The sequence below is a fragment of the Condylostylus longicornis genome, unplaced genomic scaffold, assembly GCF_029603195.1.
Source record: "Condylostylus longicornis isolate FDR11 unplaced genomic scaffold, ASM2960319v2 ptg000011l, whole genome shotgun sequence".
NCBI lineage: Eukaryota > Metazoa > Arthropoda > Insecta > Diptera > Dolichopodidae > Condylostylus > Condylostylus longicornis.
The window spans coordinates 4,100,167-4,123,043 of NW_026577980.1; the positions used below are offsets into that span (position 1 = coordinate 4,100,167).

At 30.5% G+C, this 22,877-nt stretch overlaps 6 protein-coding genes across 6 annotated transcripts; 2 read left to right on the forward strand and 4 right to left on the reverse strand.

Moving 5' to 3' along the window:
* Nucleotides 1–520: 520 nt before the first annotated feature.
* Nucleotides 521–9,210, forward strand: LOC129619204 (nucleoprotein TPR). The gene is made up of 9 exons (XM_055534340.1): nucleotides 521–848; nucleotides 1,242–2,608; nucleotides 2,692–3,891; nucleotides 3,958–5,550; nucleotides 5,607–7,939; nucleotides 8,012–8,355; nucleotides 8,414–8,553; nucleotides 8,620–8,791; nucleotides 8,865–9,210. Exons 1-9 carry the CDS (start codon nucleotides 686–688, stop codon nucleotides 8,969–8,971), a joined length of 7,419 nt encoding a protein of 2,472 aa, XP_055390315.1. The 5' UTR covers nucleotides 521–685; the 3' UTR covers nucleotides 8,972–9,210.
* A 522-nt stretch (nucleotides 9,211–9,732) lies between these two features.
* Nucleotides 9,733–12,689, reverse strand: LOC129619219 (peroxisomal membrane protein PEX14-like). Its single transcript, XM_055534361.1, has 2 exons — nucleotides 12,598–12,689; nucleotides 9,733–12,503 (listed from the first exon to the last, which is right to left on the reverse strand). The coding sequence occupies exon 2, from the start codon at nucleotides 12,227–12,229 to the stop codon at nucleotides 10,034–10,036; it is 2,196 nt and encodes a 731-aa protein (XP_055390336.1). The 5' UTR covers nucleotides 12,230–12,503; nucleotides 12,598–12,689; the 3' UTR covers nucleotides 9,733–10,033.
* Nucleotides 12,690–13,713: 1,024 nt separating this feature from the next.
* Nucleotides 13,714–21,609, forward strand: LOC129619330 (uncharacterized). The gene is made up of 7 exons (XM_055534571.1): nucleotides 13,714–13,882; nucleotides 14,082–15,635; nucleotides 15,714–15,731; nucleotides 16,041–16,087; nucleotides 20,200–21,204; nucleotides 21,275–21,411; nucleotides 21,470–21,609. Exons 2-7 carry the CDS (start codon nucleotides 14,414–14,416, stop codon nucleotides 21,531–21,533), a joined length of 2,493 nt encoding a protein of 830 aa, XP_055390546.1. The 5' UTR covers nucleotides 13,714–13,882; nucleotides 14,082–14,413; the 3' UTR covers nucleotides 21,534–21,609.
* LOC129619235 (INO80 complex subunit C) lies at nucleotides 16,175–16,825 on the reverse strand. Its single transcript, XM_055534379.1, has 3 exons — nucleotides 16,538–16,825; nucleotides 16,423–16,474; nucleotides 16,175–16,361 (listed from the first exon to the last, which is right to left on the reverse strand). The coding sequence occupies exons 1-3, from the start codon at nucleotides 16,721–16,723 to the stop codon at nucleotides 16,231–16,233; spliced, it is 369 nt and encodes a 122-aa protein (XP_055390354.1). The 5' UTR covers nucleotides 16,724–16,825; the 3' UTR covers nucleotides 16,175–16,230.
* On the reverse strand, nucleotides 18,309–19,316 carry LOC129619234 (UPF0488 protein CG14286). The gene is made up of 4 exons (XM_055534378.1): nucleotides 19,087–19,316; nucleotides 18,902–19,009; nucleotides 18,709–18,843; nucleotides 18,309–18,652 (listed from the first exon to the last, which is right to left on the reverse strand). Exons 1-4 carry the CDS (start codon nucleotides 19,211–19,213, stop codon nucleotides 18,396–18,398), a joined length of 627 nt encoding a protein of 208 aa, XP_055390353.1. The 5' UTR covers nucleotides 19,214–19,316; the 3' UTR covers nucleotides 18,309–18,395.
* Nucleotides 21,610–21,653: 44 nt separating the features above from the next.
* Nucleotides 21,654–22,778, reverse strand: LOC129619233 (probable U2 small nuclear ribonucleoprotein A'). The gene is made up of 3 exons (XM_055534377.1): nucleotides 22,552–22,778; nucleotides 21,859–22,494; nucleotides 21,654–21,793 (listed from the first exon to the last, which is right to left on the reverse strand). The coding sequence occupies exons 1-2, from the start codon at nucleotides 22,691–22,693 to the stop codon at nucleotides 21,932–21,934; spliced, it is 705 nt and encodes a 234-aa protein (XP_055390352.1). The 5' UTR covers nucleotides 22,694–22,778; the 3' UTR covers nucleotides 21,654–21,793; nucleotides 21,859–21,931.
* Between the last annotated feature and the right edge of the window lie 99 nt (nucleotides 22,779–22,877).

Consider the following 22,877-nt stretch of genomic DNA (forward strand, 5'->3'; position numbering starts at 1 on the left):
TTCTCTGTCGGGATTGAAACCAAAAAAAAATTTTCATTATTTTTGATGTTTTATTCAATGTCAACCGCATCTAATGAATTATCAAGAGAATAAATACATAGTTCAACTTGAAATAGCTCAACTTAAAGGCGCCGAACCAATTAATCCACCTTTTGTTTTAGTATTTCAAGCATTCGTACCAAAAGTCTGTACAAAGAATGTTATTTTATTAATACAAATTAAATCATAGAATTTAAATAATTCTTTAACATGTTTAAACATTTAACAATACATAAAATTTAACGATCAGAGTTACTGTAACTTTGGTGAATGCTGATTATTATTTTTTTTTTTCATAATTGTAATTTGACAGTTTTGTTTTCGAAAACGCATCGCTTATTTTTTATAAGTGGTACCACCAAGTGGTCGAACTTAACATTTACGTTTATCAACAAAAAAGAAAAAAAAAGAAAAAATTTGCAAAAAAATTTTGCGTTTAATTGTCGATGCTATAGTTCGTTTCCATTATGGCTATCCGACATTTGTAAGTGAAAAGCCGCCGAAAGAACAATTTAAAGATTTTGAGTGTGAATTAATAAATTGCCAAGTATTAAATATTTCTTAAAACAAATTTAATTCGCTAATTGTGCCGTTTATAAATTAAATATTTGATATATCAATGATATACAAGTAAAAAAAAAATAAAATGGATGAAAAAACGGATGGAGTCTTGCACAAAATTTTAACAAGTGATGAGTTAACTCAGGTTCCTAACAAAATTAAGGAAAAAATAGACGATTATTTTAAAAGAAAGTTTGAAGAATTTTTAATCAGAAAAGCTGAAGGGGAAACAGCTAAAGCAACATTAGGTAAAATCATATTTTTTAATAAAATTTAAAAAGAACATAATTCAAAAAATGGCGGCCATAGAAAGCATAGTCTTGGTTATCTTTCTTTAAATCCTTACAAACTTAGCTCAAACTTTTGAATCACAAGCTTTAATTCAATTTAAATTAATCTGTATTCATTAAATATGAAATTGATACTTTTTTTCAAATAAAAAATCAAATTTTTGACCCACATTTTTCTCTGCATATACGCTTATCCTAAAATTTGGCTCTATGTTAGTTAATTTAATTTTTATTAATTCTTGATGCAACTTTTGTAAATTGAACTTAGTTAAAGTTTATCGATAAACGCATATCTAACTTTTTTTCCAACTATTTTAAACGTATTCGATTAAATTAAAGGAATATTTTTAGATGAAGTTCGTGATACACTTGAACAAGAAGTAATTAACCTAAAATCTCAAATTCAAGATTTCGAAGCCAAATTCAGAAATTCTCAACAGAATGTAGACGAACTAAGGCAACAATTGGATGTTTCGCGTTCAGAAATTAATAAATTACTGGAATCAGTTAAGAAATTTGAAGCTGAAGCAAATGAATGCAGACGTGAAAAAAATATGCTTGCTGATGAGAGAGATTCGTTATTGAAAATGAACGAGAGGCGTAATGCCGAAGTAGAGCGTTTGCAATCTGATTTAAAGTCTCTGGAACAACAGTTAAAAGCTGCCGTTCACGCAAAATGTGAAGCATTAGCTAAAATTGATGAAATTCAAGCAAAGGAAGTCGCCTTAGATTTTAAAGAAAAGAGAATGGAACAAGAACGCACAATTTTGACTAGTCAAATTCAGAGTCTTACTGAAGATTTGAATAGAAACAATTCTGAGTTACACACAATAAGGCGAGATAACACAATCCGAAATTTGGAGTTAGACACAAAGCTTAACGAAAAAACGGAAGAATTAAAAATTTGTAATAGTCAAATTGCACATATAAATGAAACAGTTGGGGTACTTACTGCTAAAGCTGAAGACTTGGCCGCTAAATTACTGCAACAAAGTGAGGAGAGTAACAAAATGATGGAATATTACAAAAAGGAATTGCATGCAAAAGCAAAATTGGCCGATTTATATAAGGAAACTAATGAAGATAAAGTGAATCAAATAAATGAATTATCAAATGCCATCACCGATCTGAAAAAAATGTTGTCAGAGGCCACTGAACAATATGGTGAACTTGAAACAAAATTGAAAGCAGTTGAAGTTAAACACGAACAGGAATTAGAAGAAAAAAATAACATAATTCAATCGATTCGCGACGAACTTAAAAATGCGAATGATCTTCTTAAAGAGTCTCAAAATGAAAATTTAGAAAATGCTATAGGCAAACTTGCTCCAACTGCCGCGGTAACAAGTAAATTAATCAAATCAGATATGTCTTTGACAGAATTATATTCAAAATATGTTAAAGCAGTAGAGGATTTGCAATCACAAGAAAAAGAAAACCAAAAACTTAATCTAACGATGAAATCAATCATGCAAGAGTTAGAAGAAAATGCACCAATAATTAGGAGACAAGCTTTAGATTATCAGAAAGTGCTTGAAGCAAATCAGGAGTTGCAGACTCAACTAGAAAAGTTAATTACTGAAAAAGTTGATAATAAGCATGATATGGATGAAGCACTTCGTAAAGTTGGACACTTAGAACGTGAAAATAAAAAATTAAAAGTTTCTCAGGCTGACTTAGCGAGACAAGTGTGTTATCTTTTAGGAGAAGTTGAACAGGTTAGTGGTAAAGTACCAAAAACAATGTGTTTTTATAATTTTGTTGATATTTCTGGTTAATTTTCATTTTAATGTTTTTTAAGGCTCGTGGGGGTTTATCAATGGACAAAAACCAATCTCTAACGGCGGATGCCACTTCTGATGAAGTTATATCGAAGCGTCTTGTCACTTTTAATTCCATCAACGAGCTTCAGGAAAATAATCAAAAGCTTCTACTACTAGTTAGGGATCTAAGCTCAAAACTTGAAGAAATGGAGGAAGTTCAAAACAGTATTGATCAAGCATCATATGAAACAAAAATTAATAATTATTCAAAGCGTTTGAATGAAATGCAACAGTCTTTAGAACATCAGAGTGAAATGCTTACAATTAGTATGCAAAAATGTGAAAGATACAAAAAACTTTATTATGATGCTCTTAAATTGGCCGGCAAAAGTGGATTAGCTGGCAGTGCAAATCAACATCACCCAGATGGGTCGGTTGAAAGCGATAATATGGATGGAATTGATGAAGAAACCCCAATTGCATCCACCAGCAGCGTTATTTCTAATGAAATATCAAATAAGGAAAAACGTATTTCCGAACTTGAAGATTTAGTAAAAGAATTGAAAGAACAACTTAAAAATTTAAAACAGGAGCATGAAGACTATATTAAAGAAAAAAAAGTTAATGAAAAAATGTTAAATGAGCAATTTGATTCTATGAGAACTGAAGTTAGGGAACTCACATCCAAAAATTGCCAGCTTATGTCACAAGTTCAGTACAATAATGAACAAATAAAATTAGCACAAAAAAATGCCGGATCTTACAAAAAACAAATTTCTTCCTTGGAGGAACGTAACAAAAATTATGAAAGTACAATAATTAAACATGAGCAGACCATTATTTATTTAAAAGATGAAACATTAAATGCTCAAAAAAAATTATCTCATGCAGAAGTGCAGCTACAAAACTTGAGACAAGAATGTCGAATTTTAAAGGATGCCGAAACGAGATTGCAAATGGAGCGTGATGCTTTGCACAGAGAGCGTCAAACACAAAGCCTTTTAATGAATAATTTAGAAATGATAAAAGCTAGTTTTGAGCGATCAGAATCGGAAGGTAGAATAAGACTGGAATCTAGATTAGACGAAGCAAATCGCGAATGTTCGGCGTTAAGAAGAAGATTACAAGAAGAACAGGACAATTTCAGGGAACTAACAGTAGACTTGAAAAGGCAAACTGATACAGCAAAAAGCAAAATGGAAGAAGAAAAGTCAATAGCTGACAAACTACGCGAGGAGGTAGGTTAAAATTTTTATTATTTATTTCATATTCAAAAAAAAAATTTTTTCTTTACTATTATTTAGATTAAATCACTGCGAAATGAGATAAAAACAAAATCTCTTCAAGTAGATGAATTAAGCAAAAAGTTGCAAGAAAGTTTAACTCCATCAAAGAACGACAATCCAATTGTTCAAGCAAACAAAAAAGCGCGAGATTTCGAATTAAAATACGAAGAAGCAAAACTTGAATTAGAATCCTTACAAAAGACCCTTGAACAAGTACGAGAACATTCCAATCAATATTGCAAATTATCGCAATCTTCGGAAAAAGAGTTAGCTGATTTGAGCAATGCCTATTCAGAATATAAAACCAATGCAGAAAGTGAATTAAACCGTTTAAAAATGGTTGAAACCACTTTGAAATCTAGAGTAGAAGAACTTGAAACTGAAATTCAACTTCAAATCACTGATGCTCAGCTCAGTACAGGAACCACACATTACCAAGTCAAAAAAGTTCAAAATGAACTAAAAGAGACTTTACAAAAATTGTCTGAAAGTAACAGAGAATTACGAGATCTACGTGAAAAAAATAATATATTAACTGCTTCCTTGCAAGCAGCACAGCAAAAGTATGCAAATGAACTAGCTTCTCACACTTCAGATATACAAGAACTGGTTCAGCTAAGAGAAGAAGTTCTTAAGGTGCGAGAACAAATTACGGTTTTGACAAGCCAAAGAGACAAAGCTGTTAGTGTTCTTGAAGAAACTAAGCTTAGTTTCATTGAAAATGAAAAACGAGTTGTTGCAGAGAAGGAACAGATTGAGAAACGTTTAATCGATTTAGACGCTCAAAATGCGCTGTTGCATAACGAAATTCAGGCTTTAAGTTTGAAATTATCTAGCGCTGCAGCAGCTGGAAATCAAATATTACACGAAGAGAGTATATCAGAAAACTCAACAGTTTGTGATAGCTCATTACTTAATAAATCTATTACTGATGATCATGTCGGTAAATATAGCGATAAGCAACTTTTGCAAATTATAAAATACTTGCGTAAAGAAAAAGACATTGCCTTTGCTAAAGTTGATATTTTGAAATCAGAAAACAATAGACTAATTTCAGAGCAACAGATACTTCAAAAGCGTATTGAAGAATTAAATTCTTTGTTAAATACAGAAAGAACACAATCCGAGTCAACTTTAATTACAGCAACACGCCACCAAGAAATTTTAAGAAAAGTAGAAACATTGAATGCAGTAACGGACAGCAACCGCATATTGCGTGAGGAGCGTGATGCACTTTCAAACCGAGTTAAAGAACTTCTAGAACGCGTTACTAAAGTTGAAGACGAACTATTTCCTTTACAAGAAGAAAATCGTGAGCTAAAATCAAAAGTGGAAGAATTTACTGCAGAAATTACGTCACTCAGAACAGAAGCTGTAAAATGGCGTTCTAGGGCTAACACCTTAATTGAAAAAAGCAATAAGAATCCCGAAGAATTTAAAAGGATTCAAAATGAACGTGAAAGCTTAGCGAAAATGCTAACAGCTGAAAAAGAAACCATTAGGCACTTGCAAGAAGAAATTCAAACGCTTCGTAATGATAAGACCAAAGTGGACGCTGACATTCAAGGATTAGTGAAGCAAATTTGTACAGTAAATGAAGATAAAAAACGAGTAAGCTTTTGATTTTATAATTTTAGTAGAAACTTTACAAATTTTTGTTATTTTAGGTAACAGATGAATTAAATTCAATTAAACAAATAAATAGCCGTTTAAACCATGAAATAATGGATTTGAAAAATAATGTCTTACAAAGAGAAGAAGAAACGAGAAAAGCTTCAGAAGAAATAAATGCTAAGGAAAGTCAATTAAATGATTGCAAAAATAAAGAAGTGCAAATACGTAAAATTGCTAAAAAATATAAAGATCTATACTTCGAACTTAAAACAAAAACAGACGGATTCGCCGAAGGAGAAAGTACTACGAATGCGAACGATATTCAACCTGCAAGTGAAACATCAACGAGTGGACAAGATGATAAAGATCAAAAAGATAAAATAAATGAGCTAAATAATCAATTAAAAACTTTAGAAGAAGAAGCCGATCGCCTTCGAAAAGAAAATGAAGAGATAAAATCAAATGCAGAAAAGGAAGATCGCACTAAGAATCTACTTAGAGAAGCTAAAATACGTATTGTGAGCTTAACTGAAGCAAAAAATTCGGTTACACAGGAATTAAACACAACAAAAACACAATTGCAAACTTTATCACAAAGTCTTGAGCAGGAATATGTGACTCGAATATCTCAGCTTGAAAAAGCTTTAAATGAACAAGACAATCAACTGAAAGAAACCATTTCAAGACTAACCAGGGAAAATGAGAATTTATCGATGCGTGTCGGCCATTTAAACAGGCAATTGGGATTACAACAGTCATCAAAACCGTCTACATCATCAGGTACTGGCTCAGAAAAAGGTCCAGGGGAATCGCCACGAACAGCCAATGTAAAGCCTATGGCCGGACCTAGCGGCCAACAATCCGCTACTGTAACCCCTTGGCGTGGAAGTAGTGGAGAAACACCCTTGGCAAGTATACGACCAATGTCTGTAAGCCAAAACAGTCGAACTGCAGCTATTCTGCCAACAAGCCAAACCGGAAATGTGTCTGCTGTGTCACTACAAGGTACTAGTAGCACTAGTACTAGTGCAGGCGGCTCAAGCAGTGCAACAACAGCTAGTGTTACTGCATTAGTACCACCTCAACAGCAATGCCATACTACTGCCGGTAATAATTCAGGTGAAGCGATGTCTTCTTCACCTACAAGTTCTCATACTGACTATATGCCAGCAACAAGCTCTGCTGCAGTAATTGTTGCAACAATTCCACCATTGTCATCAGCAGAAAGTTCACAAGAAGCCGAAAGTATCCAGCATGCTCAAAGCAATGCTGATAATGCCGCAGCCTCAACATCTTCATCTTCATCAAGCACCCAACAAATTATCGGACAACAGCAGCAACAAGCAGTTGCACTGGTGTCCCCTCGTGTCGAAGGAAATCAAAATATTGTAACACCACAAATAATAATTGCCGCTGGCCAAAGTCAACAAGAAGTTAACAATCAACAGCCAAGCACTTCTGGTACTTCAGGAAATATTTCTGTAAGTAGCCATCATCAAGCTTCTTCTAGTAATACTGTTACTACTACCCAAGCGGGAACTGGTCATAAAAGACCTAGAACAGATATCGAAGGGGATAGCAGCTCGACAACGGAAGAAACTCCAGAAAAATCCCAGCCGCAAAATAAACGAACAAGATTATTACAAGCTGGTGAAGCTACAGCTAGTTTAAGTGGTGTTTCGGAGTCCGGTTTGGAAGTGGAGTATCAAGTTCCAACTTCGTCCCAAAGAGACCAAGAAGATGATATAATAATTGTGGATTCTGAAGAAGAGGGTGATGAGACTGATGATGGAAATGCGGATATTGATGATGGCCCAATGGAAGATGAAGCAGATGATAATGTAGAAGGATATGAAATTGAAGGTTATATTGAACAAGATATTGATGAAAATGAAGCAGCCGGAGGGCCAAATATTGATGAAATTAACGCAGAAGACAATAATGAAGTGGAAGTTGATGAAGAAAATAGTAGCCAAATTCCAAATCAATCAGCAGTAGCGGCTGACGCTGGCTCATCAACAAGTCAAATGGCACCTGCTGAGCAAAGTGGTAGTACTACAACGACTGGTTTAGCTGGATCAACATCTACCAGTTCTACAAGTACAACTACAAGCACTACAAACATTCAAAATCAAGTAGACAAAGAAGGCACTTTAGGGCAACAGCAAATTCAAGCAATAAGTAGTGGAAGCAGTGAAGCTGCTACAGCTGGTTCATCTGCTGAAGGGATTTCACAAACTTCAGCCGGTTGGCGACAGAACACTTTATTATCGCGACAACAACAACAAACTTTGCTTATGTTACAGCAAGGGATCAATGAGGAAGCTGCAGACGATTGTATTATTCCAAGTACACCAACTTTATATGCTGCAAAACGAAGTGATGGGTAATTAATTTTTTTTTATTTTTCTGGTTCTCTCTATTTAATAATGGATAAAATTTTTAATTTTTTAACAAGTGATGCTGTCAGTTCTCCACATCCAGCGCAAGTTCCAAGTGCAGCTAGATTTACTTTTGCTGAATCAGGAGGAAATATATCGATGGCTTCTGAAGCTGATGACTCTTCAGGGGTTATATCTGAAGAAACTGGCGTTACTCCACGTTCCATTCCAGCAATTAATCCTCAGCAAGTGGCAGCAAGCGACAGTTCCCAAAATGAAAGTGCTTCAACATCCGAAGTTCCGCAAAATAGCGTACATGTTATGCAAGATCAAGAACCTGTAGCTGGTCCAAGCAATTCTGTCGAAATTGAAGAAACTTCAAACACATTGGTTGCTACTGAAGAAGAAGAGGATATGGAAGGTATTAAAGAAAATAGTCATATCTTAATGTGTAAAGTTGAAAAGCAACTTTTTTGTAGATGAGATAAATGAGAGTGCTTCTCAATCTGAAGTTCAAGATTTAGAGCAACATGCAAACGAAGAAAGTGAAATGGAAGAAGGAGAAGGAATGGATGGTGTTTCATCTGAAGGAGAAAAAACTGCTGCTGGAACGGAAGAGGTATATAAAAAAAGAATATTTAAAATTATAAACTATATTGATATCAATTTTCACAATTAATCTAAGCTTGAAGAGGGTCGCGAAGCTGAAGCAACAACTACACCTTCAATTAATACTCGTTCTAGATCTATAAGGGGAGCTAATAATTCACGTAAGTCAGCAGGTCGTGGTGCTACAAGAGCTGCAGCACGACCAACTCCAATTGTATGGAGTGATGGTAGTCCCAGAGGTGCCGCAGGTAATAAAAAAAAATGATTTTCTACATTCTAAGATGTTCTTCAAAAATATTTTACCGATTTATTTCATTTTAGTGGGCAGCCGCAGCCCGCAACGTGGGAATTATCCAGCTACAAATCAACGGAATCAAAGAGCGAGGAGAATGCGACGCCAAAGCGGTCCTTGTTTTGGACGTTATTAATATGAAAAAGAACATAAATAAATAACTATTATTATTAAGAAAAATCATAAATTTATTACATATATTAAAAACCATCGTAGGTTAATAATTAAACTAAATTTCTAATTTTTATGTACTCTTAAAAATAGGTGATATAATTTACGAAAATTATTATTAAATATTGACGCAACATCTAAAATAAAAAAAAAATTCCGCAAATTTTTTATTAAACGTGACTTCAATTAAAACAAAATATTATATTTGGCGTTCTTTTGTTTTTTTTTGTTTTTTCAGAATTTATAGTTATGTTATTATTTTTATGAAATTTTAATTGATGCTACAATTTTTTCTAAAATGTTGGTAACTTCAAAAAAATATACTGTTAAATCCAAAAAATCAACAATGCAAACAAAATATATAAAATAACCTTTCAGAAAGTATATTACTCAATGTTTCTCATCCGCAGTAATTGTATTAAAATAAAAATAAAAATTAAATTAATTAAAAACTGGGCTTCAATAAAATTATTTTACCGGTGTTTAAGTATACTTGTTCAAACGCAGTTATAGAAGTAGCGTTATTTAATTAGTAGCGTTATAGCTTCCTCTAAGTTAAATTTGTTTTTTTTATAAAACCATGCGAAATTTTCCCGCTTCTGAATTTCCAGATGAAATTGTAGGAAAATTTAAAAGACATAGGTATATGTACCAAAATGCTTTCAAGTTTAATTTTTGACGCTGAACTCTGAAAAGATAATCAAAAAAGAAAAATTCCACGTTAAGTAACCATTCATTATGAAAATCAAACTTTTATTTTTTCTTTTTTTTTCATATTTTACACATTTTTTTATTTAACAATTCCTGTTATCTGTATTTTAATAAAATAGTTCATTTTTTTTTTACATTTTTAGAATTAAAAAATAATTTTATCATTTTAATTTTACAAGTTTATGTTTGTATATATATATATATATGTATATATTTATTTTCTTAAAATTCACAGACACATCAAATTAAAATAACACAGGTTATTCTTAAAAAAAAACAAAACAAGAACTATTCATGTACATATTCAAGTTTTTTTTTAAAATGATTCTGTTTTTGGATGATGTTTCAAACCTGAGGATTGAGATTTACTATTTTCTTTTGTCGAGTTGGTGGACGTATTTTCAGTAGATTGTCTCTCATGATATTCTTGAAAACATGGAACAATACATAGATTTGTTTGACATTCAGGGCAATGATATTTTGTTTTTCTTCTTAATATTCTACCATGAGCATCAATTGTATTCCAACAGAAATTGCAACCTAGTGCTGGGCCGGGACGTATGACTGGGCAGTGGCTTGAACGTGATACACATTCAAATGACGGTGGGTCCTGATTTAAAACAAGTGGTGATGATACAGATCTCTGTAAATCTTCCGATTTAACTCTCATCGGTGAGGAATTGTTACCTCCACTGTTACCAACGCCGCTAACACTGGTTGTAGTACTGGTACTGAAAAAACTTTCTGATAACGAAATAACACTAGAACTGTGAGCTTTTGTAATTGGTGGGGGTACTATATTACTTGGGGTTTCAGCATTTATTTTTTTTCTTCCAAAGGAAGATGCACTTGCCGATGTTGTTATTGACGACACCTTCAATTGATGATCTCTAACAGAGGATGTTGTTGCAGTTGATGCAATCAGAGAGCTAGGAGGAACAACATTTATATTACCACTACCCGCCGAGCTGTTTCCACCACTGATATTCCCAGTATAATCAGTTATTTCTGAACTTAAATTAGTTGGATCTAAATCATCATTTTTAGGAATTCTCCCTATTCCAGAACCTGAAATAGCTATCGATGAAACTGTTGGACTAGATTCGGTTGACAAAGATAAAGTCAGAGGATGCGACAATTGCCTTGTGATTGATGCAGGACTTTCATTTGTATTATGAACCAATAGAAAAGAAGAAGATTGTGCTTGCTGGCTCGGTAACAAAGGATGAGAATGTTGTTTGACTAAAAATGGAGGACCTGATGAATGTGATGGCACTGTCAATAAGTGTGGCGTTGAAGGTTCCAAAACAGGTAACGGCTCTGAGGCATGACGTTCTATTCTTGGAGGGACCGTCAATAATGTTTCTTGATAACTTTGATTGCGTACATGTGACATGATGCCACTGCCGCCTCCAACTTCATATTCAATTAATTCATTCGTCGATTTAATATCAAGCGATGCTGTTTGATGAATGTTATCGCTTTCACGTTTTATACGCGGTTGACGTATTAAGAATCGATTACGTTTAGCAGCAGTTGATAAATTTTGCTGGTTTGATAAAAAAGGTTGATCAGAATTTGAAGTTTGTGAAGGAATAATTTGCTCTGTAGGTGATAATGAACTAGTTATTTCTAATGAACGTGAATGGGAAATTGTTGGTTGAGTGTGTTGCGGAATTGGAAGTTCAATTTCTGGCTTTATTGGTTGTATACGAAGTTTAGGATTTTCAATTTCATTTATTGTAGCTTCCTCCCGAATAAATTCAGTCCGACATACTTCTTTTGCAGATTTCTCGCGAATTTGTTCCCTTGAAACTGAAAATTGATTAACTTTGCATTCAATATTACAACTTTCGTCAGTTGATCCATTGTTAGGTGATTTTCTCAATCTTTTTCGTCGTGCTGCTGGTGGTGAAACCGATTCAGCTGAACGTGTTCTTCTTATTTGAGGGGGACTCTGTGACCTTATGTCTCTTCTTTGACTGTACTCTTCAGTCAAAGACAATTGCTGCTGCGGTTGTTGTTGTTGCTGCTGTTCTTGATACTGCGATTCAGAATTATCCCAAAGAGAATCTGAACCGCTTCCGCTTCTTTGCAAGTGATCTGTGTGGTCAGATGATTTACTTTCTGATTTTGTCAACGTAGCAGCGTCAGTTGGCATATCCGCTAGTCCCTTTATTTTTAACATTTCAGCCGTTTTTAAAATGTGAGGTAATTGCTCTTGCGAAACATTCACCTCTCCATAATACATAAAGTCGACCATTGTTTTCAAATCGCTGTATTGAACATCCTTAAGAATAACTATTGGATGTTGACAAGGATTTGCAGTAAAAAGTGCTTGAAAGTACGAACTACAAGTGGATAAAACAATTTTATGTGCTTGAAGCTGTTTTCCTTCTGCAGCTAATGTGACGTCAACTAAAGATCCATTATGTAGTAGTGATGAACATACAGAAATAAAATTTGATTGATGATTATTCCATCGCAAACAAAACATTTGTTGAACCGACATTTTATGTAATTGAATGTTATTTAAATTATTTTATGATCTTAAAAAATTTTTTGTAAATTCTTTTTATGAAACCATTTCTGTTGGAATCAAAATATTTATATTTACGTAAACTTTTTCTTTTTAACTTTTCCAAAAGTCTTACGAGCTATGAATTGAAATTAACTTTTAACTTTTGTAAACACAACTATAGCTGCGTTCCAGAAACCATATCAATGACAAATTCGATTTATGTTTATCTTTTGACGTATGTGTAAATATTTTTTTTTAGAAAAAACTACAATTGGTAAAAAAAAGAGGGTTGAATTATTTTGCAATTTTAAAATACAATTGATTACATTGATTGGATAAATAGTTTATTAAATACTTACTTGTAACACTCGTACAAAGTGGAATATAACTTTAATATTTATAAAATTATCATCTCTGAACGCAACCTCACATATATTTGACATTAGAGAAATATATTCAATAAATAACTTATGACGTAATTCCATATTTAAAGGTAAGTTTATGTTATTAGTAAATTAAGAGTCAAAATTTTTAAACATAAATTCATTTCAGGAGTCATTATGAGTTTCCAATTGGATCAATTTTGATATGTTTTCATGATTGACTTTTTAGCGATTTTCGATTAAATTTTTCTGATAATAACAACTGATTATTATAATAATACTTATAACATAAGGTTAAACTGGTCTAACAAGAACCATGACAAGAAAATATCAAACTCTTTAATTTTAAATAATTTATAAATTTTTTGAAACAAGAAAAAATAGTCGAAGCATCGGTAGATCATCATTTGCCGCAATTTTTTTTTTTTTATAAATCTCTCTCACCTTGAAAACATTATTGTGTATAAAATTTCGACCAGTTTAAATGCAATTTTTACTTTATTGCGAAATGTAATCTTTTTACAATACAAATTGTACAAACAGACTATCTTTTTCTAAAGATTTTAACAATTTGTCTACTCTTTTTAACACATCCTAAAGAATTAACTTCATACTTCTTTTATTACTCACAATATAAAATTCAGTACAGCAGAGAGATAGAGTTAATTTGTTTGAAGGACTTTCTTTGGCATAATTGACCAACCAATCTTAACCATTGTCAAATCAGTGGATCAGTGCGAATCAGTGTAAAAGTCAGTGGGTCAGTGTAAAAAAAGTGACTATAAAATTTAAGTGAAGACTCAATAACTAAATAAACTAAAGAAAATTTAATAATGCTTTTTATTCAGTTTTGCTATTCTTTTTTACAACAACAAAGTAATGGTTATCTCCTTAAATATGGATATACCGGTATATATATGAAACTTCTTGGACTAAGTAATAGCGACTGCGACTCGTAAACGCCAATACTTAACGAAACTGTAAACAATTGTTATAATTTTGTTTGAAACAAAATACATAGTTGAAACATTTACTTGTCAAAAAAATTTATTGATAAACGCAATTCTTCTATTTCAGTATTAAAAAGTGAGATTTTTTTTTTAGTAAAAGTAAAATATATAAATCTTTAAACATTTTATAAAAAATTTATTTTATGTTTTTGCTTATCCTGTAGACAAACTTTATTAACTAATTTTCTTCCTGGTTATATAATTTGAATGTTAAATATAATTTATATTTTCGTTCATATGGTACCTACAGGGTATTAATGAATTTTTAATGTTTAAATAAAATTCTTCTAATTATAATAATTTTAGAATTAATTTTTAATACATTGCAAAATTATAATCAATAAATTATAATTTATTTTCCAATAACTATTTACTTTACCAAAGATAATTTATATATAAAAGTAGAAGTTTGACTGTTTATTACAAAGAAAAAAAAATCGATTTTTTCAGATAACTTATGGAAGTTTTGCCGACAGGAGAAACCTCAGAGGAAATGAAAATTTTTTAATTTTTTTATTACATTTCCTTAAAAAATGTAAACTCAAATAGTAATTTTAATGTAAATTAAAACTTTTTACGAGTTATAATTAACAAAACCATCCAATTATCTCAAGTATACGAATTAATTTTGTGATTATACGATAAAATATAAACACGCACTTGTTATATTTTTAAATGTTAAAAAATTTTTATTTATAAAAGAAAAAAATATAAAAATACTTACGATATAAAGCTAATGGAACGATATAACTCTAGACCAAGCTGTTTTTATAGGAAACAGTATGAAGCTTCAACAATTTAATTTACGAAGCGAAAATAAGAAAGAACAAGAATTGTCCGGTGATTCTTTATCTGATGATCTAACTGATATTGACGAAGATAATTATAGAAAAAGCATGCAAGATAATAATATATCGCCGACTGTAAATGGTAATACTGGTGTTGTAATCGATCAAGCTCAATTTGAAGCAGATAAACGTGCCGTATATAAGCATCCTTTATTTTCTTTGCTAGCTTTGTTGTTAGAAAAATGTGAACAAGCAACACAAGGATATTTTCCACAATCTTCAAAAAATTCTCCAAAAAATAATGGAAATAATATAGAAAATGATGCATTTTCAAATGATATTCAAGCTTTCGTTCAAATACTTGAAAAAGAAAAACGGCCTCTCTTCACTAACAATGCAGAATTAGATGGACTTATGACAAAAGCTCTTCAAGTACTAAGAATTCACTTGTTAGAACTTGAAAAGGTGCAAGAATTATGCAAAGATTTTTGTACAAGGTATATAAGCTGTTTGCGCAGCAAAATGCAATCGGAGAATTTATTACGGTCAGATTATCCTCTTGAAACAAATAACAACATGTCTAATTCAAATAGTCCGATAAATACTTTAAGTGCAAGAAATTCCAATGAGTATACTAATTTAAATTCTGATGTATTCAGTCTACATCAGGATAATAGTTTAAGTGAAAATAATTTTAATACAACAAACAGCGATTCCACTACAAATGTTACTCCTAATGTAAATCAGTTTCCTACAATGCAACAAGCAACCGCTCAACAAACAACGATGCCAATTTCAAGTGAGATTAGTCTTTTGAGTTCCTCTAATATAAATATAGATTCAGCTGATATTAGTCAAATAGGATGCAATACATTATCTGTAGAACGATATTCAAGCCAATTATCTCCATGTAACAGTTCTGATGAAATAGATTCCGAATATGATTCAGATAACGACGATTTCAATTCCAATTACTCAAATCAATCAGAATCAAAGAAGCATAAACGTGGAATTTTACCAAAACAAGCTACAAGTGTTATGAGAGCTTGGCTATTTCAGCATTTGGTTCATCCATATCCAACAGAGGATGAAAAACGTGCAATTGCTGCTCAGACAAATTTAACACTTCTGCAAGTAAATAATTGGTTTATTAATGCAAGGCGAAGAATTCTTCAACCAATGTTAGAACACGCAACTGATAATACTTCAAATCAATGTAAGATACAGATAACTAGATAATCATTTCATACAATTCAAATAGATTAATTAATGTAATTTTTATATTTATATTTAGCTCAAAGCGCTAATTCCCGTAACGAGTCACCTGGAAATGAATATTGAAAATAGTTTATATTCATAATTTTTAAAACTAAATGCCAGAAGCTATTTGCCAAAAAATAAAAAATTTCTAAAGTTCCAATTATTCTAATGATCTTTATATTATGAATAATTTAGCCATAAAAATTTAAAAAAAATCCACCCAACAAAGGTACGATTTTAAAATAAAAAAAAAAAGTAATTAAACGTATACGTAATTAAAATGTAATATTTTCAGTAAAAAATTGTAATCTTCCAGTTAACTAATAAATTTAAGAAAAAAACTTATTATGTTTCAATCTAGGTCTTACATGGATGGGCAATTTTTTTATTTTGAACACAGTCGAAATAGTAAGTGACATGTGTCACAAGGATATGAGTAAAATTATAGATTTTGTTTTATGGAGAATCATGCTTCATTTTGTGTAAATTTAAAAATAATTTAAACTATAATTTTTTTATTTTCTCTTTTATTGTTTTAAAATTTCATTTCATTAACCAACTATATTTGTGGCTCCCCTTAATTGCAAATATCCAGCACGTAAATCCATAGGTAAATTTTTAACAGTTATATACTCCTCGCTGTTATGATATCGGATTTTTGTTTCGGGGTCTGTATATAATCCTAAAAATAAATGCATATTTTTTAGCAATTTTCAGTATTTTGTGCTGTGCTATACTTTTACCAATTAATCCGGAAATATCTGAATATTTTTTTGCAGGATAAAACGAAGGCGGCTGAAAAGATTTTTGGTAATTTTTAAATTTATATGTAAATACAAAAATTCAGCCTTTAAATACCGGATTTAAACTTGAATATATCACGGCATCTTCACTCCATGGTAAACTTCTTTCATAGGTTACAATTTGTTTTAGCGATTTCCACTGACTTTTTTTATTTTTTGAATGGTAATTGATAAAAGACTTCTTCTTAAATTTTGGCATAGCATTTTCTGTAGCTACTCCTTGTGTTGTAGATGTCGACATTTTAGTTATTATGTAGTATTTTGGATTTATTCCATATAGTATATAATATTTATTTTTTAGCAAGTATAATTGTCATTTTGATAATTTTATTCAGTTTGTTTAAGTAGGGTTGCCAGATTTTTAGATTTATGTTAAATTTTCCCAATTTTGCAAAAATGTCATGCTCGCTGAGTATATTAACTTGGAAGACTCAGCTTTGCTAAAAGTAGTTCTACACCTCACTACTTTCATATAACATCTCAGCAAATCATACAAAAATTTGATAAGTCACTATATGGACAAAATGGAGCAGAAAATTTTTGAAGCCAGCGAACATGATTTATATGATGCAATATAAGAAAAAAATTTTGACAGCGTAAACCAAAAAGTAACATTACTTTTTTCTCTTCGTCGAATTTTTTGTGTGAAATTTTACACAAAATGTATAAATAAAACTGTTAAAGTTTTGTAAGAACTGATATTTTTTATTTTATCCAGTAAGTAGATCTCTCCAAAAATCATAGAAATTTTTCAATATTTCGATTTGATTGAACTCGCTGGGGAATATTTAAAATTTGACACTTGGTTGTGCTAATTTTCATAAAATATTTATGTTTCGTTAGGTAATTTGTCATAAATATATGTAAGTGATGTTTTCAGATTAAAAAAAAAAATGTTATATTTATATTGACGCTAAATATAGGGGAATAACGTTAGTCAAAGTTTAACGAATTTTACAAATTTTTTTGGTCAATGATTTCTTTGCATTTTGTACCTTTCTTTTTATTTTCATTTAATATGATTTAGTTTGTATAATTTTACCTGTTTACTTTTAATGTATACATAAATATATTTAATCAAAGTTTTTTTTTTTCAATTTTGCACAACTTTTTTTTCCCTATTTTATTATTTTTTAGAGCTCGCAGTACGAAAAACATTTATATTTGTCAAAAAAACTTTTAGACTCTTTATTGCATAGAGCTATACATAATGTTTTTGTACATCCATGCGGTTGTTTTGTTTCTGATGTGCTTTTTTGGACTGTTTATGTGCTTGACACATGTCATTTCAGCTATGCGAAGGTTGAGAAACATATTTTTGCGATCTATGAACCAAAATAAAAAAAATTAAACAAACTTTGGTCATCGCTGCAAGGTTTTTTAAACAAATTAATTTGCGCCATTATTCATGTCTGCATAATTTTTTTTTGTATCACGTAATTATATTAGAATATCTTATATACCGTTTATTAAATTGAATTCACCTTCGACAAAATTTATATTAAGTAATATTCTAAATATTCAATAAATTTATAGCGGCCTTGCACTTTGTGTCAACAAAATTGCGGAAAAATATATTGGTACTTTGTGTGTACAATAACCTTAAAAAATATAGAGAGCAGTGAATTCTGCCTAAAAGGTATAACGTACAATTATATCCCCTTTAATATTTCCAAATCACGTCGAAATTCAACCAAAAAAATACACAAAATTGCATATTTACATATGATACCTCAAACAAAGAAAATCAAAACTCCAACATTTAAATTCTTACTTAATTCTGCGAAATAAATAAGTAGAACAATGTCAATTTTAACTTATTTTAATATAAACAACGAGGCCATGTTCTTATATTTAATTAATTTAATCACAAAATGCAGATATTTCGATATCAAATCAATTAGAAAAATATCTTACTCAAACTTAAAATCAAATTTAAAAGTATTTTCGGAAGGAATAAAATGAAAAATATTTTGATCCTTTTCAACATCTTTCTCTTCAGCTGCTCCAACTTCAGATTGTTTCGAGATATTTAAGTCTTGAATTCCCTGCGTAACTTGAAAATTAAATTTGAAATCTTTGTCTCCAGTTTTCATGAATATAGATTTTTTTATGAAAAATGATTTATCTTTTTGTTTCACTTTGGGATCAAATTTTATTTGTTTCGTTCCTAAAACGATACAACTGTTAATTGATTTATTAAAATACATACATTCGTTTTTTAACCTAGAGAATATTTCTTTTCTTCTTCATTCATTTTAGCACGATAGTCACCAAAGGTAGAGCGCATTAGTTGTCGCTTTTTAATTACAGGCTGTGTCGAACTTTTCAAAGTTTTTATTGTTTTTTCCGTTGCTTGGACTGAATTAAAAAAAAAATAAGCATTAGTAATTTTTAAAAAAAATATTTGCATACAAACTTTGCTTATCGTTTAATTTTCCTGAGCTTAAAGAGTTTTCCAATTGCTGTATACACCAACATAGCTCTAACTCAAATTGACAGTCTGCTTCTGAATCTCTGGATGAACCTGAAAATAATGAATTTAACTCTCAAAATAAGTTTTCTGTTCCCTCCAGGCGCCAATGTTTCTTCTAGTTAACTTACCAGCTACATTATCTTGAACTTCAACAGCACCATTATTGTTGGTTACGTTATTGTGACTTTTATTTTGTCCAATGATTTTCAATTTTCCTGTTTTATTATACAATTTTGCTTTTGGTGGAACTGGCATATTTCATGAATATTTCAATTTTTTTAATTTTTTCCAAAAACTTGGTTTCTTAAAAAGTTAGAACTTTTAATGTTTCACCTGTGTACCAATGTATTGTATAAAATTTTCAAAATTAAATGTGTTTTCGTTATTTTTTAAAAACAGTAAATTTTATATTTTAATGTCAGTTTTGACTTGTTTAAGGGTTTGTTCACATAACGACAAAATTTATGGTAAAGTCTGATGACTGTTAATATATAATGGTGCTCAGCCTTCACGTTAAAATCTATTAATTTTGCTACGAAAATTGTAAACAATATTAAAAACGCCTCTGGTTCTGTTCCAAATATCCACAAAATGTTATTATCGCCATTTTACTTATAAAAACAGCAGATTCTGATATGTTTTTTTTGGTAATACTGAATAACATTAGTTAACACCTTATGAGTAAAACTTAAATTTTGGTTTTATTGGAAGCGTGCGTTTTTAGAGGAATTCATTTAAAGTAAAATAAAAAAATGTTGCACTAATCTGCGCATACATCATTTGTCAGTGTCAATTTGATACATTTTTTTGAAAAAATATTTTGCATTCTGATAGAGCTTAAAATTTTAAGCAATCAGAGATTTTGCCAATCTCACATAATCAAAATTTTAAAGTTTTTACAATCTGAAATAATCATATGTACGTATGTAAATTTGACATATTGTAAGGGTTTTGTTGATTTTTCATTTGAAGGAATACATAATATCTTAAAACTCACCGTATCCCTGATTTTAATCTTTTGCTTAAAAATTTACATTTGTGTACATCCATATAATATACAGTATAAAAATTTTCTTTGTGCTTATTTTCAGTTTTGGATTTTGAGACGAAATAACTTTAAACATCTAGTTTGTTTTCATTTTTTAAAGTACCAATAAATTTCTTTTTTCGTTAACAATTTTGTTGTACTTATGATATTATATTTAAGTGAAGCACCTTTCCTAATTGGTGCTGAAATTTAGAATATCAAATTTTATATAATGTCAAAACGAGCTATAAGAAAGCGTGATAATTCTCAACTTTACCAAAAACATCCAGTACCTCCTTTACGTCACAAAAAACTTAATCACCAAAAAAAAGCTTTTCAATTAAACCAAATTTCAAATAAAAATTGCAATTTAAAAAGATCAAAATCGTATCCTTGCTTGAAAAGAAGATTAACTGAAACAGATTTATATGCAAATAATCATCAACTTCGTTCAAAATCTTTAAATGATGTCACCAAACTTTCAACTTATTATAAAAATAACAAAATGAGTGGAAATCAAATAAATGCTAAATCTGAAGTTTGTTTAGTTAAAATTTCTGAACATAGTACAAAATCTACAAATGATGATCGAAATGAAAGTTTGAATTTATCGCGTGATATAAATTTAAATTATGAGACTGCAACTGAAATACAGACGAATCTTGTTGGAGACACACTAAACGAATTGACGTTATCTGGGCCGATAGAACGAAATATTCAAAATAATAATTCATCAATATCATTGAGATCCCGCCGAACGAGCCAGCAAGGTTCTGTATATTCAAATAATAGTAGTATTGCAATATCACCTTCTGAATGTGAAAATCATGGATTCGCAGATACTTGTGGTGTAAGAATACCGATTATTGGGTATGAAATAATGGAAGAAAGGGCTCGTTTTACTGTTTATAAATTGAGAGTAGAAAATTCTTTTACGAACGACTGTTGGTTAGTTCTCAGGCGATACACAGACTTTGTTCGACTCAATAACAAATTGAAACAGATGTTTCCTTACAATACTATTCAGTTACAATTACCTAGAAAAAAAATTTTTGGTGATAATTTCAATGCAGTGTTCTTGGACAACAGAGTCCAAGGTTTGCAAATATTTGTAAATACAATTATGGCAAATGAAGAGCTGAAAAGTTCCAAGATAGTTCGTGATTTTTTCTGTTTAGATGAGCCACCGTCCTATTCAGAGAGCATGGAAGAATGTCGGGTAATTTTATTTTATTCATATTAAACACTATAAATATTTAAAATTAATAATGTATTTTAAAAATTTTTAGGCTATTTTCGAAGCTCAAGAGGAGACTATAGCCCACTTAAAGTTGCAAATAAATTCCAAAAATGATTTGATATTATCTCTGCAAGAGAAATTAATGAATGAAATTGCGCAGAACGAACGTTTAAAGAAAGAATTGAAGTATGCGTTACTTAATTCGTTTGTCCTTTAAATTCTTATTTTATTTCTTACATTTTAGGGAGACTACTTCAAAATGTGCTACCTGTTGCAAAAAGATTGAATCTCTTGATATTACAAATTGACACTCTATATCCGTTCCAAAAATTTTCTTATCATTAGTACATGTTTTTAGTAAAGACAAGCAAAATATTTTTTTTACTTTTTTAGTTATATTTATTCATTTTTTGCGCTTTTCCTTTAAAGTGATTTGTAATACAATATATTTTAAGAAAATTTTAAGTAACGTTGGAGCTATAACAAAAGGCATTTTTATACCTTAGTCTGAGATATTTACAGCAATGTTGCTATGAACTCTGATATATGATATACCTTGTAGTGCCTTCTATTTAAAGTTAACACATTATTATATACATTTACATAAAATAAAAAAAAAGAATAATTTACTACCTTTAACAAATATTAATGATACACTTTCATTATGAAAATAAAAATTGTTTTATTTATTCTTCGATAAAATTGATTATTCTATTTCCATCATTTCATTTTGGCCTGATTGTAAGAGCTTGGTTAGCCTTTCGACCTCTTGCAGTGATCTAGCATTTTTGATCGCTTCTTTGATCTTCTGAATTTCCTCCGGACTTGCATTTATTGCTTGTGATTTATTTTCTATAGAAATGTTTGCTGAAGCTTTAGATTTTTTGTAAATATCTTTCAAAATTTCTTTTCCCTCCTTTGAACGAAAAAATTCTTGGGATTCCTTTCTAAAGCTTTGTTTAATCTTTCTGAAATCTAGTAATCTTAAATTTGGAAATTTAAAAGCAATATACTCTCTGTAATGTTTTTTTGTTGAAACCGGGTTTACTAATAAACACAATGTGTCTAAATTTTTTAAATGTGTTAGGGGTTCTAAATCTCCTAGTTCCTGAAGGTTGTTTCCAGTCAAAATTAATGACTGTAGATTTGGTATAGATTCATGTATGTATTCATCTATTCGGACAATGCGATTATTGTTGAATAACAAACACTTTAAGCGGGGCAAAAATGGAAAACCATCTATTTTACGCAGGTCATTATCAGAAAAATCTACAGAATTTAAATTATAATAATATAAAATTACATGAACAATACAATTTTAGTTACCTATGGTGTCAAACTGATCTAATGTAGCGCCTAGATTCTCAATCTGGGGAATTTTATAACCTCGAAGATCTAATTCTCTATCCCGGCATGGATTTATGTACTGCATGGACTGATTTATCAATTCTGGAGTTAGTTTAACCATTATAAGCGAAACTTAATTTAAAAAACAATATTAATTCAAAATAGGTAGATGTATCGAGAAGTTACAGTATAATGAATGAAGTGAAACAGAGGTATATGCATTGATAATAAATATGTGTATTAGAATTGGCAAGAAAAGAAAAGAAAGTAAAACAAAGCCAAAGTTGAACTATCAATATTAGGGT

Bases quoted from the DNA above. Each gene is read 5' to 3' on its own strand.
- LOC129619204 (XM_055534340.1), top strand. From the start codon at position 686: ATGGATGAAAAAACGGATGGAGTCTTGCACAAAATTTTAACAAGTGAT. The intron at 8,356-8,413 runs GTATTAAAGAAA...ACTTTTTTGTAG, and splicing joins AGAAGAAGAGGATATGGAAG to ATGAGATAAATGAGAGTGCT. The intron at 8,792-8,864 runs GTAATAAAAAAA...ATTTCATTTTAG, and splicing joins TAGTCCCAGAGGTGCCGCAG to TGGGCAGCCGCAGCCCGCAA.
- LOC129619219 (XM_055534361.1), bottom strand. From the start codon at position 12,229: ATGTCGGTTCAACAAATGTTTTGTTTGCGATGGAATAATCATCAATCA.
- LOC129619330 (XM_055534571.1), top strand. From the start codon at position 14,414: ATGAAGCTTCAACAATTTAATTTACGAAGCGAAAATAAGAAAGAACAA. The intron at 21,205-21,274 runs GTAATTTTATTT...AAAAATTTTTAG, and splicing joins AGAGCATGGAAGAATGTCGG to GCTATTTTCGAAGCTCAAGA. The intron at 21,412-21,469 runs GTATGCGTTACT...CTTACATTTTAG, and splicing joins CGTTTAAAGAAAGAATTGAA to GGAGACTACTTCAAAATGTG.
- LOC129619235 (XM_055534379.1), bottom strand. From the start codon at position 16,723: ATGTCGACATCTACAACACAAGGAGTAGCTACAGAAAATGCTATGCCA. The intron at 16,475-16,537 runs GTATTTAAAGGC...AAATCTTTTCAG, and splicing joins TATATTCAAGTTTAAATCCG to CCGCCTTCGTTTTATCCTGC. The intron at 16,362-16,422 runs GTAAAAGTATAG...ATTTATTTTTAG, and splicing joins AGATATTTCCGGATTAATTG to GATTATATACAGACCCCGAA.
- LOC129619234 (XM_055534378.1), bottom strand. From the start codon at position 19,213: ATGCCAGTTCCACCAAAAGCAAAATTGTATAATAAAACAGGAAAATTG. The intron at 19,010-19,086 runs GTAAGTTAACTA...CATTATTTTCAG, and splicing joins AGTTCAAGATAATGTAGCTG to GTTCATCCAGAGATTCAGAA. The intron at 18,844-18,901 runs GTTTGTATGCAA...TTTTTAATTCAG, and splicing joins AAAATTAAACGATAAGCAAA to TCCAAGCAACGGAAAAAACA.
- LOC129619233 (XM_055534377.1), bottom strand. From the start codon at position 22,693: ATGGTTAAACTAACTCCAGAATTGATAAATCAGTCCATGCAGTACATA. The intron at 22,495-22,551 runs GTAACTAAAATT...TAAATTCTGTAG, and splicing joins AGATCAGTTTGACACCATAG to ATTTTTCTGATAATGACCTG.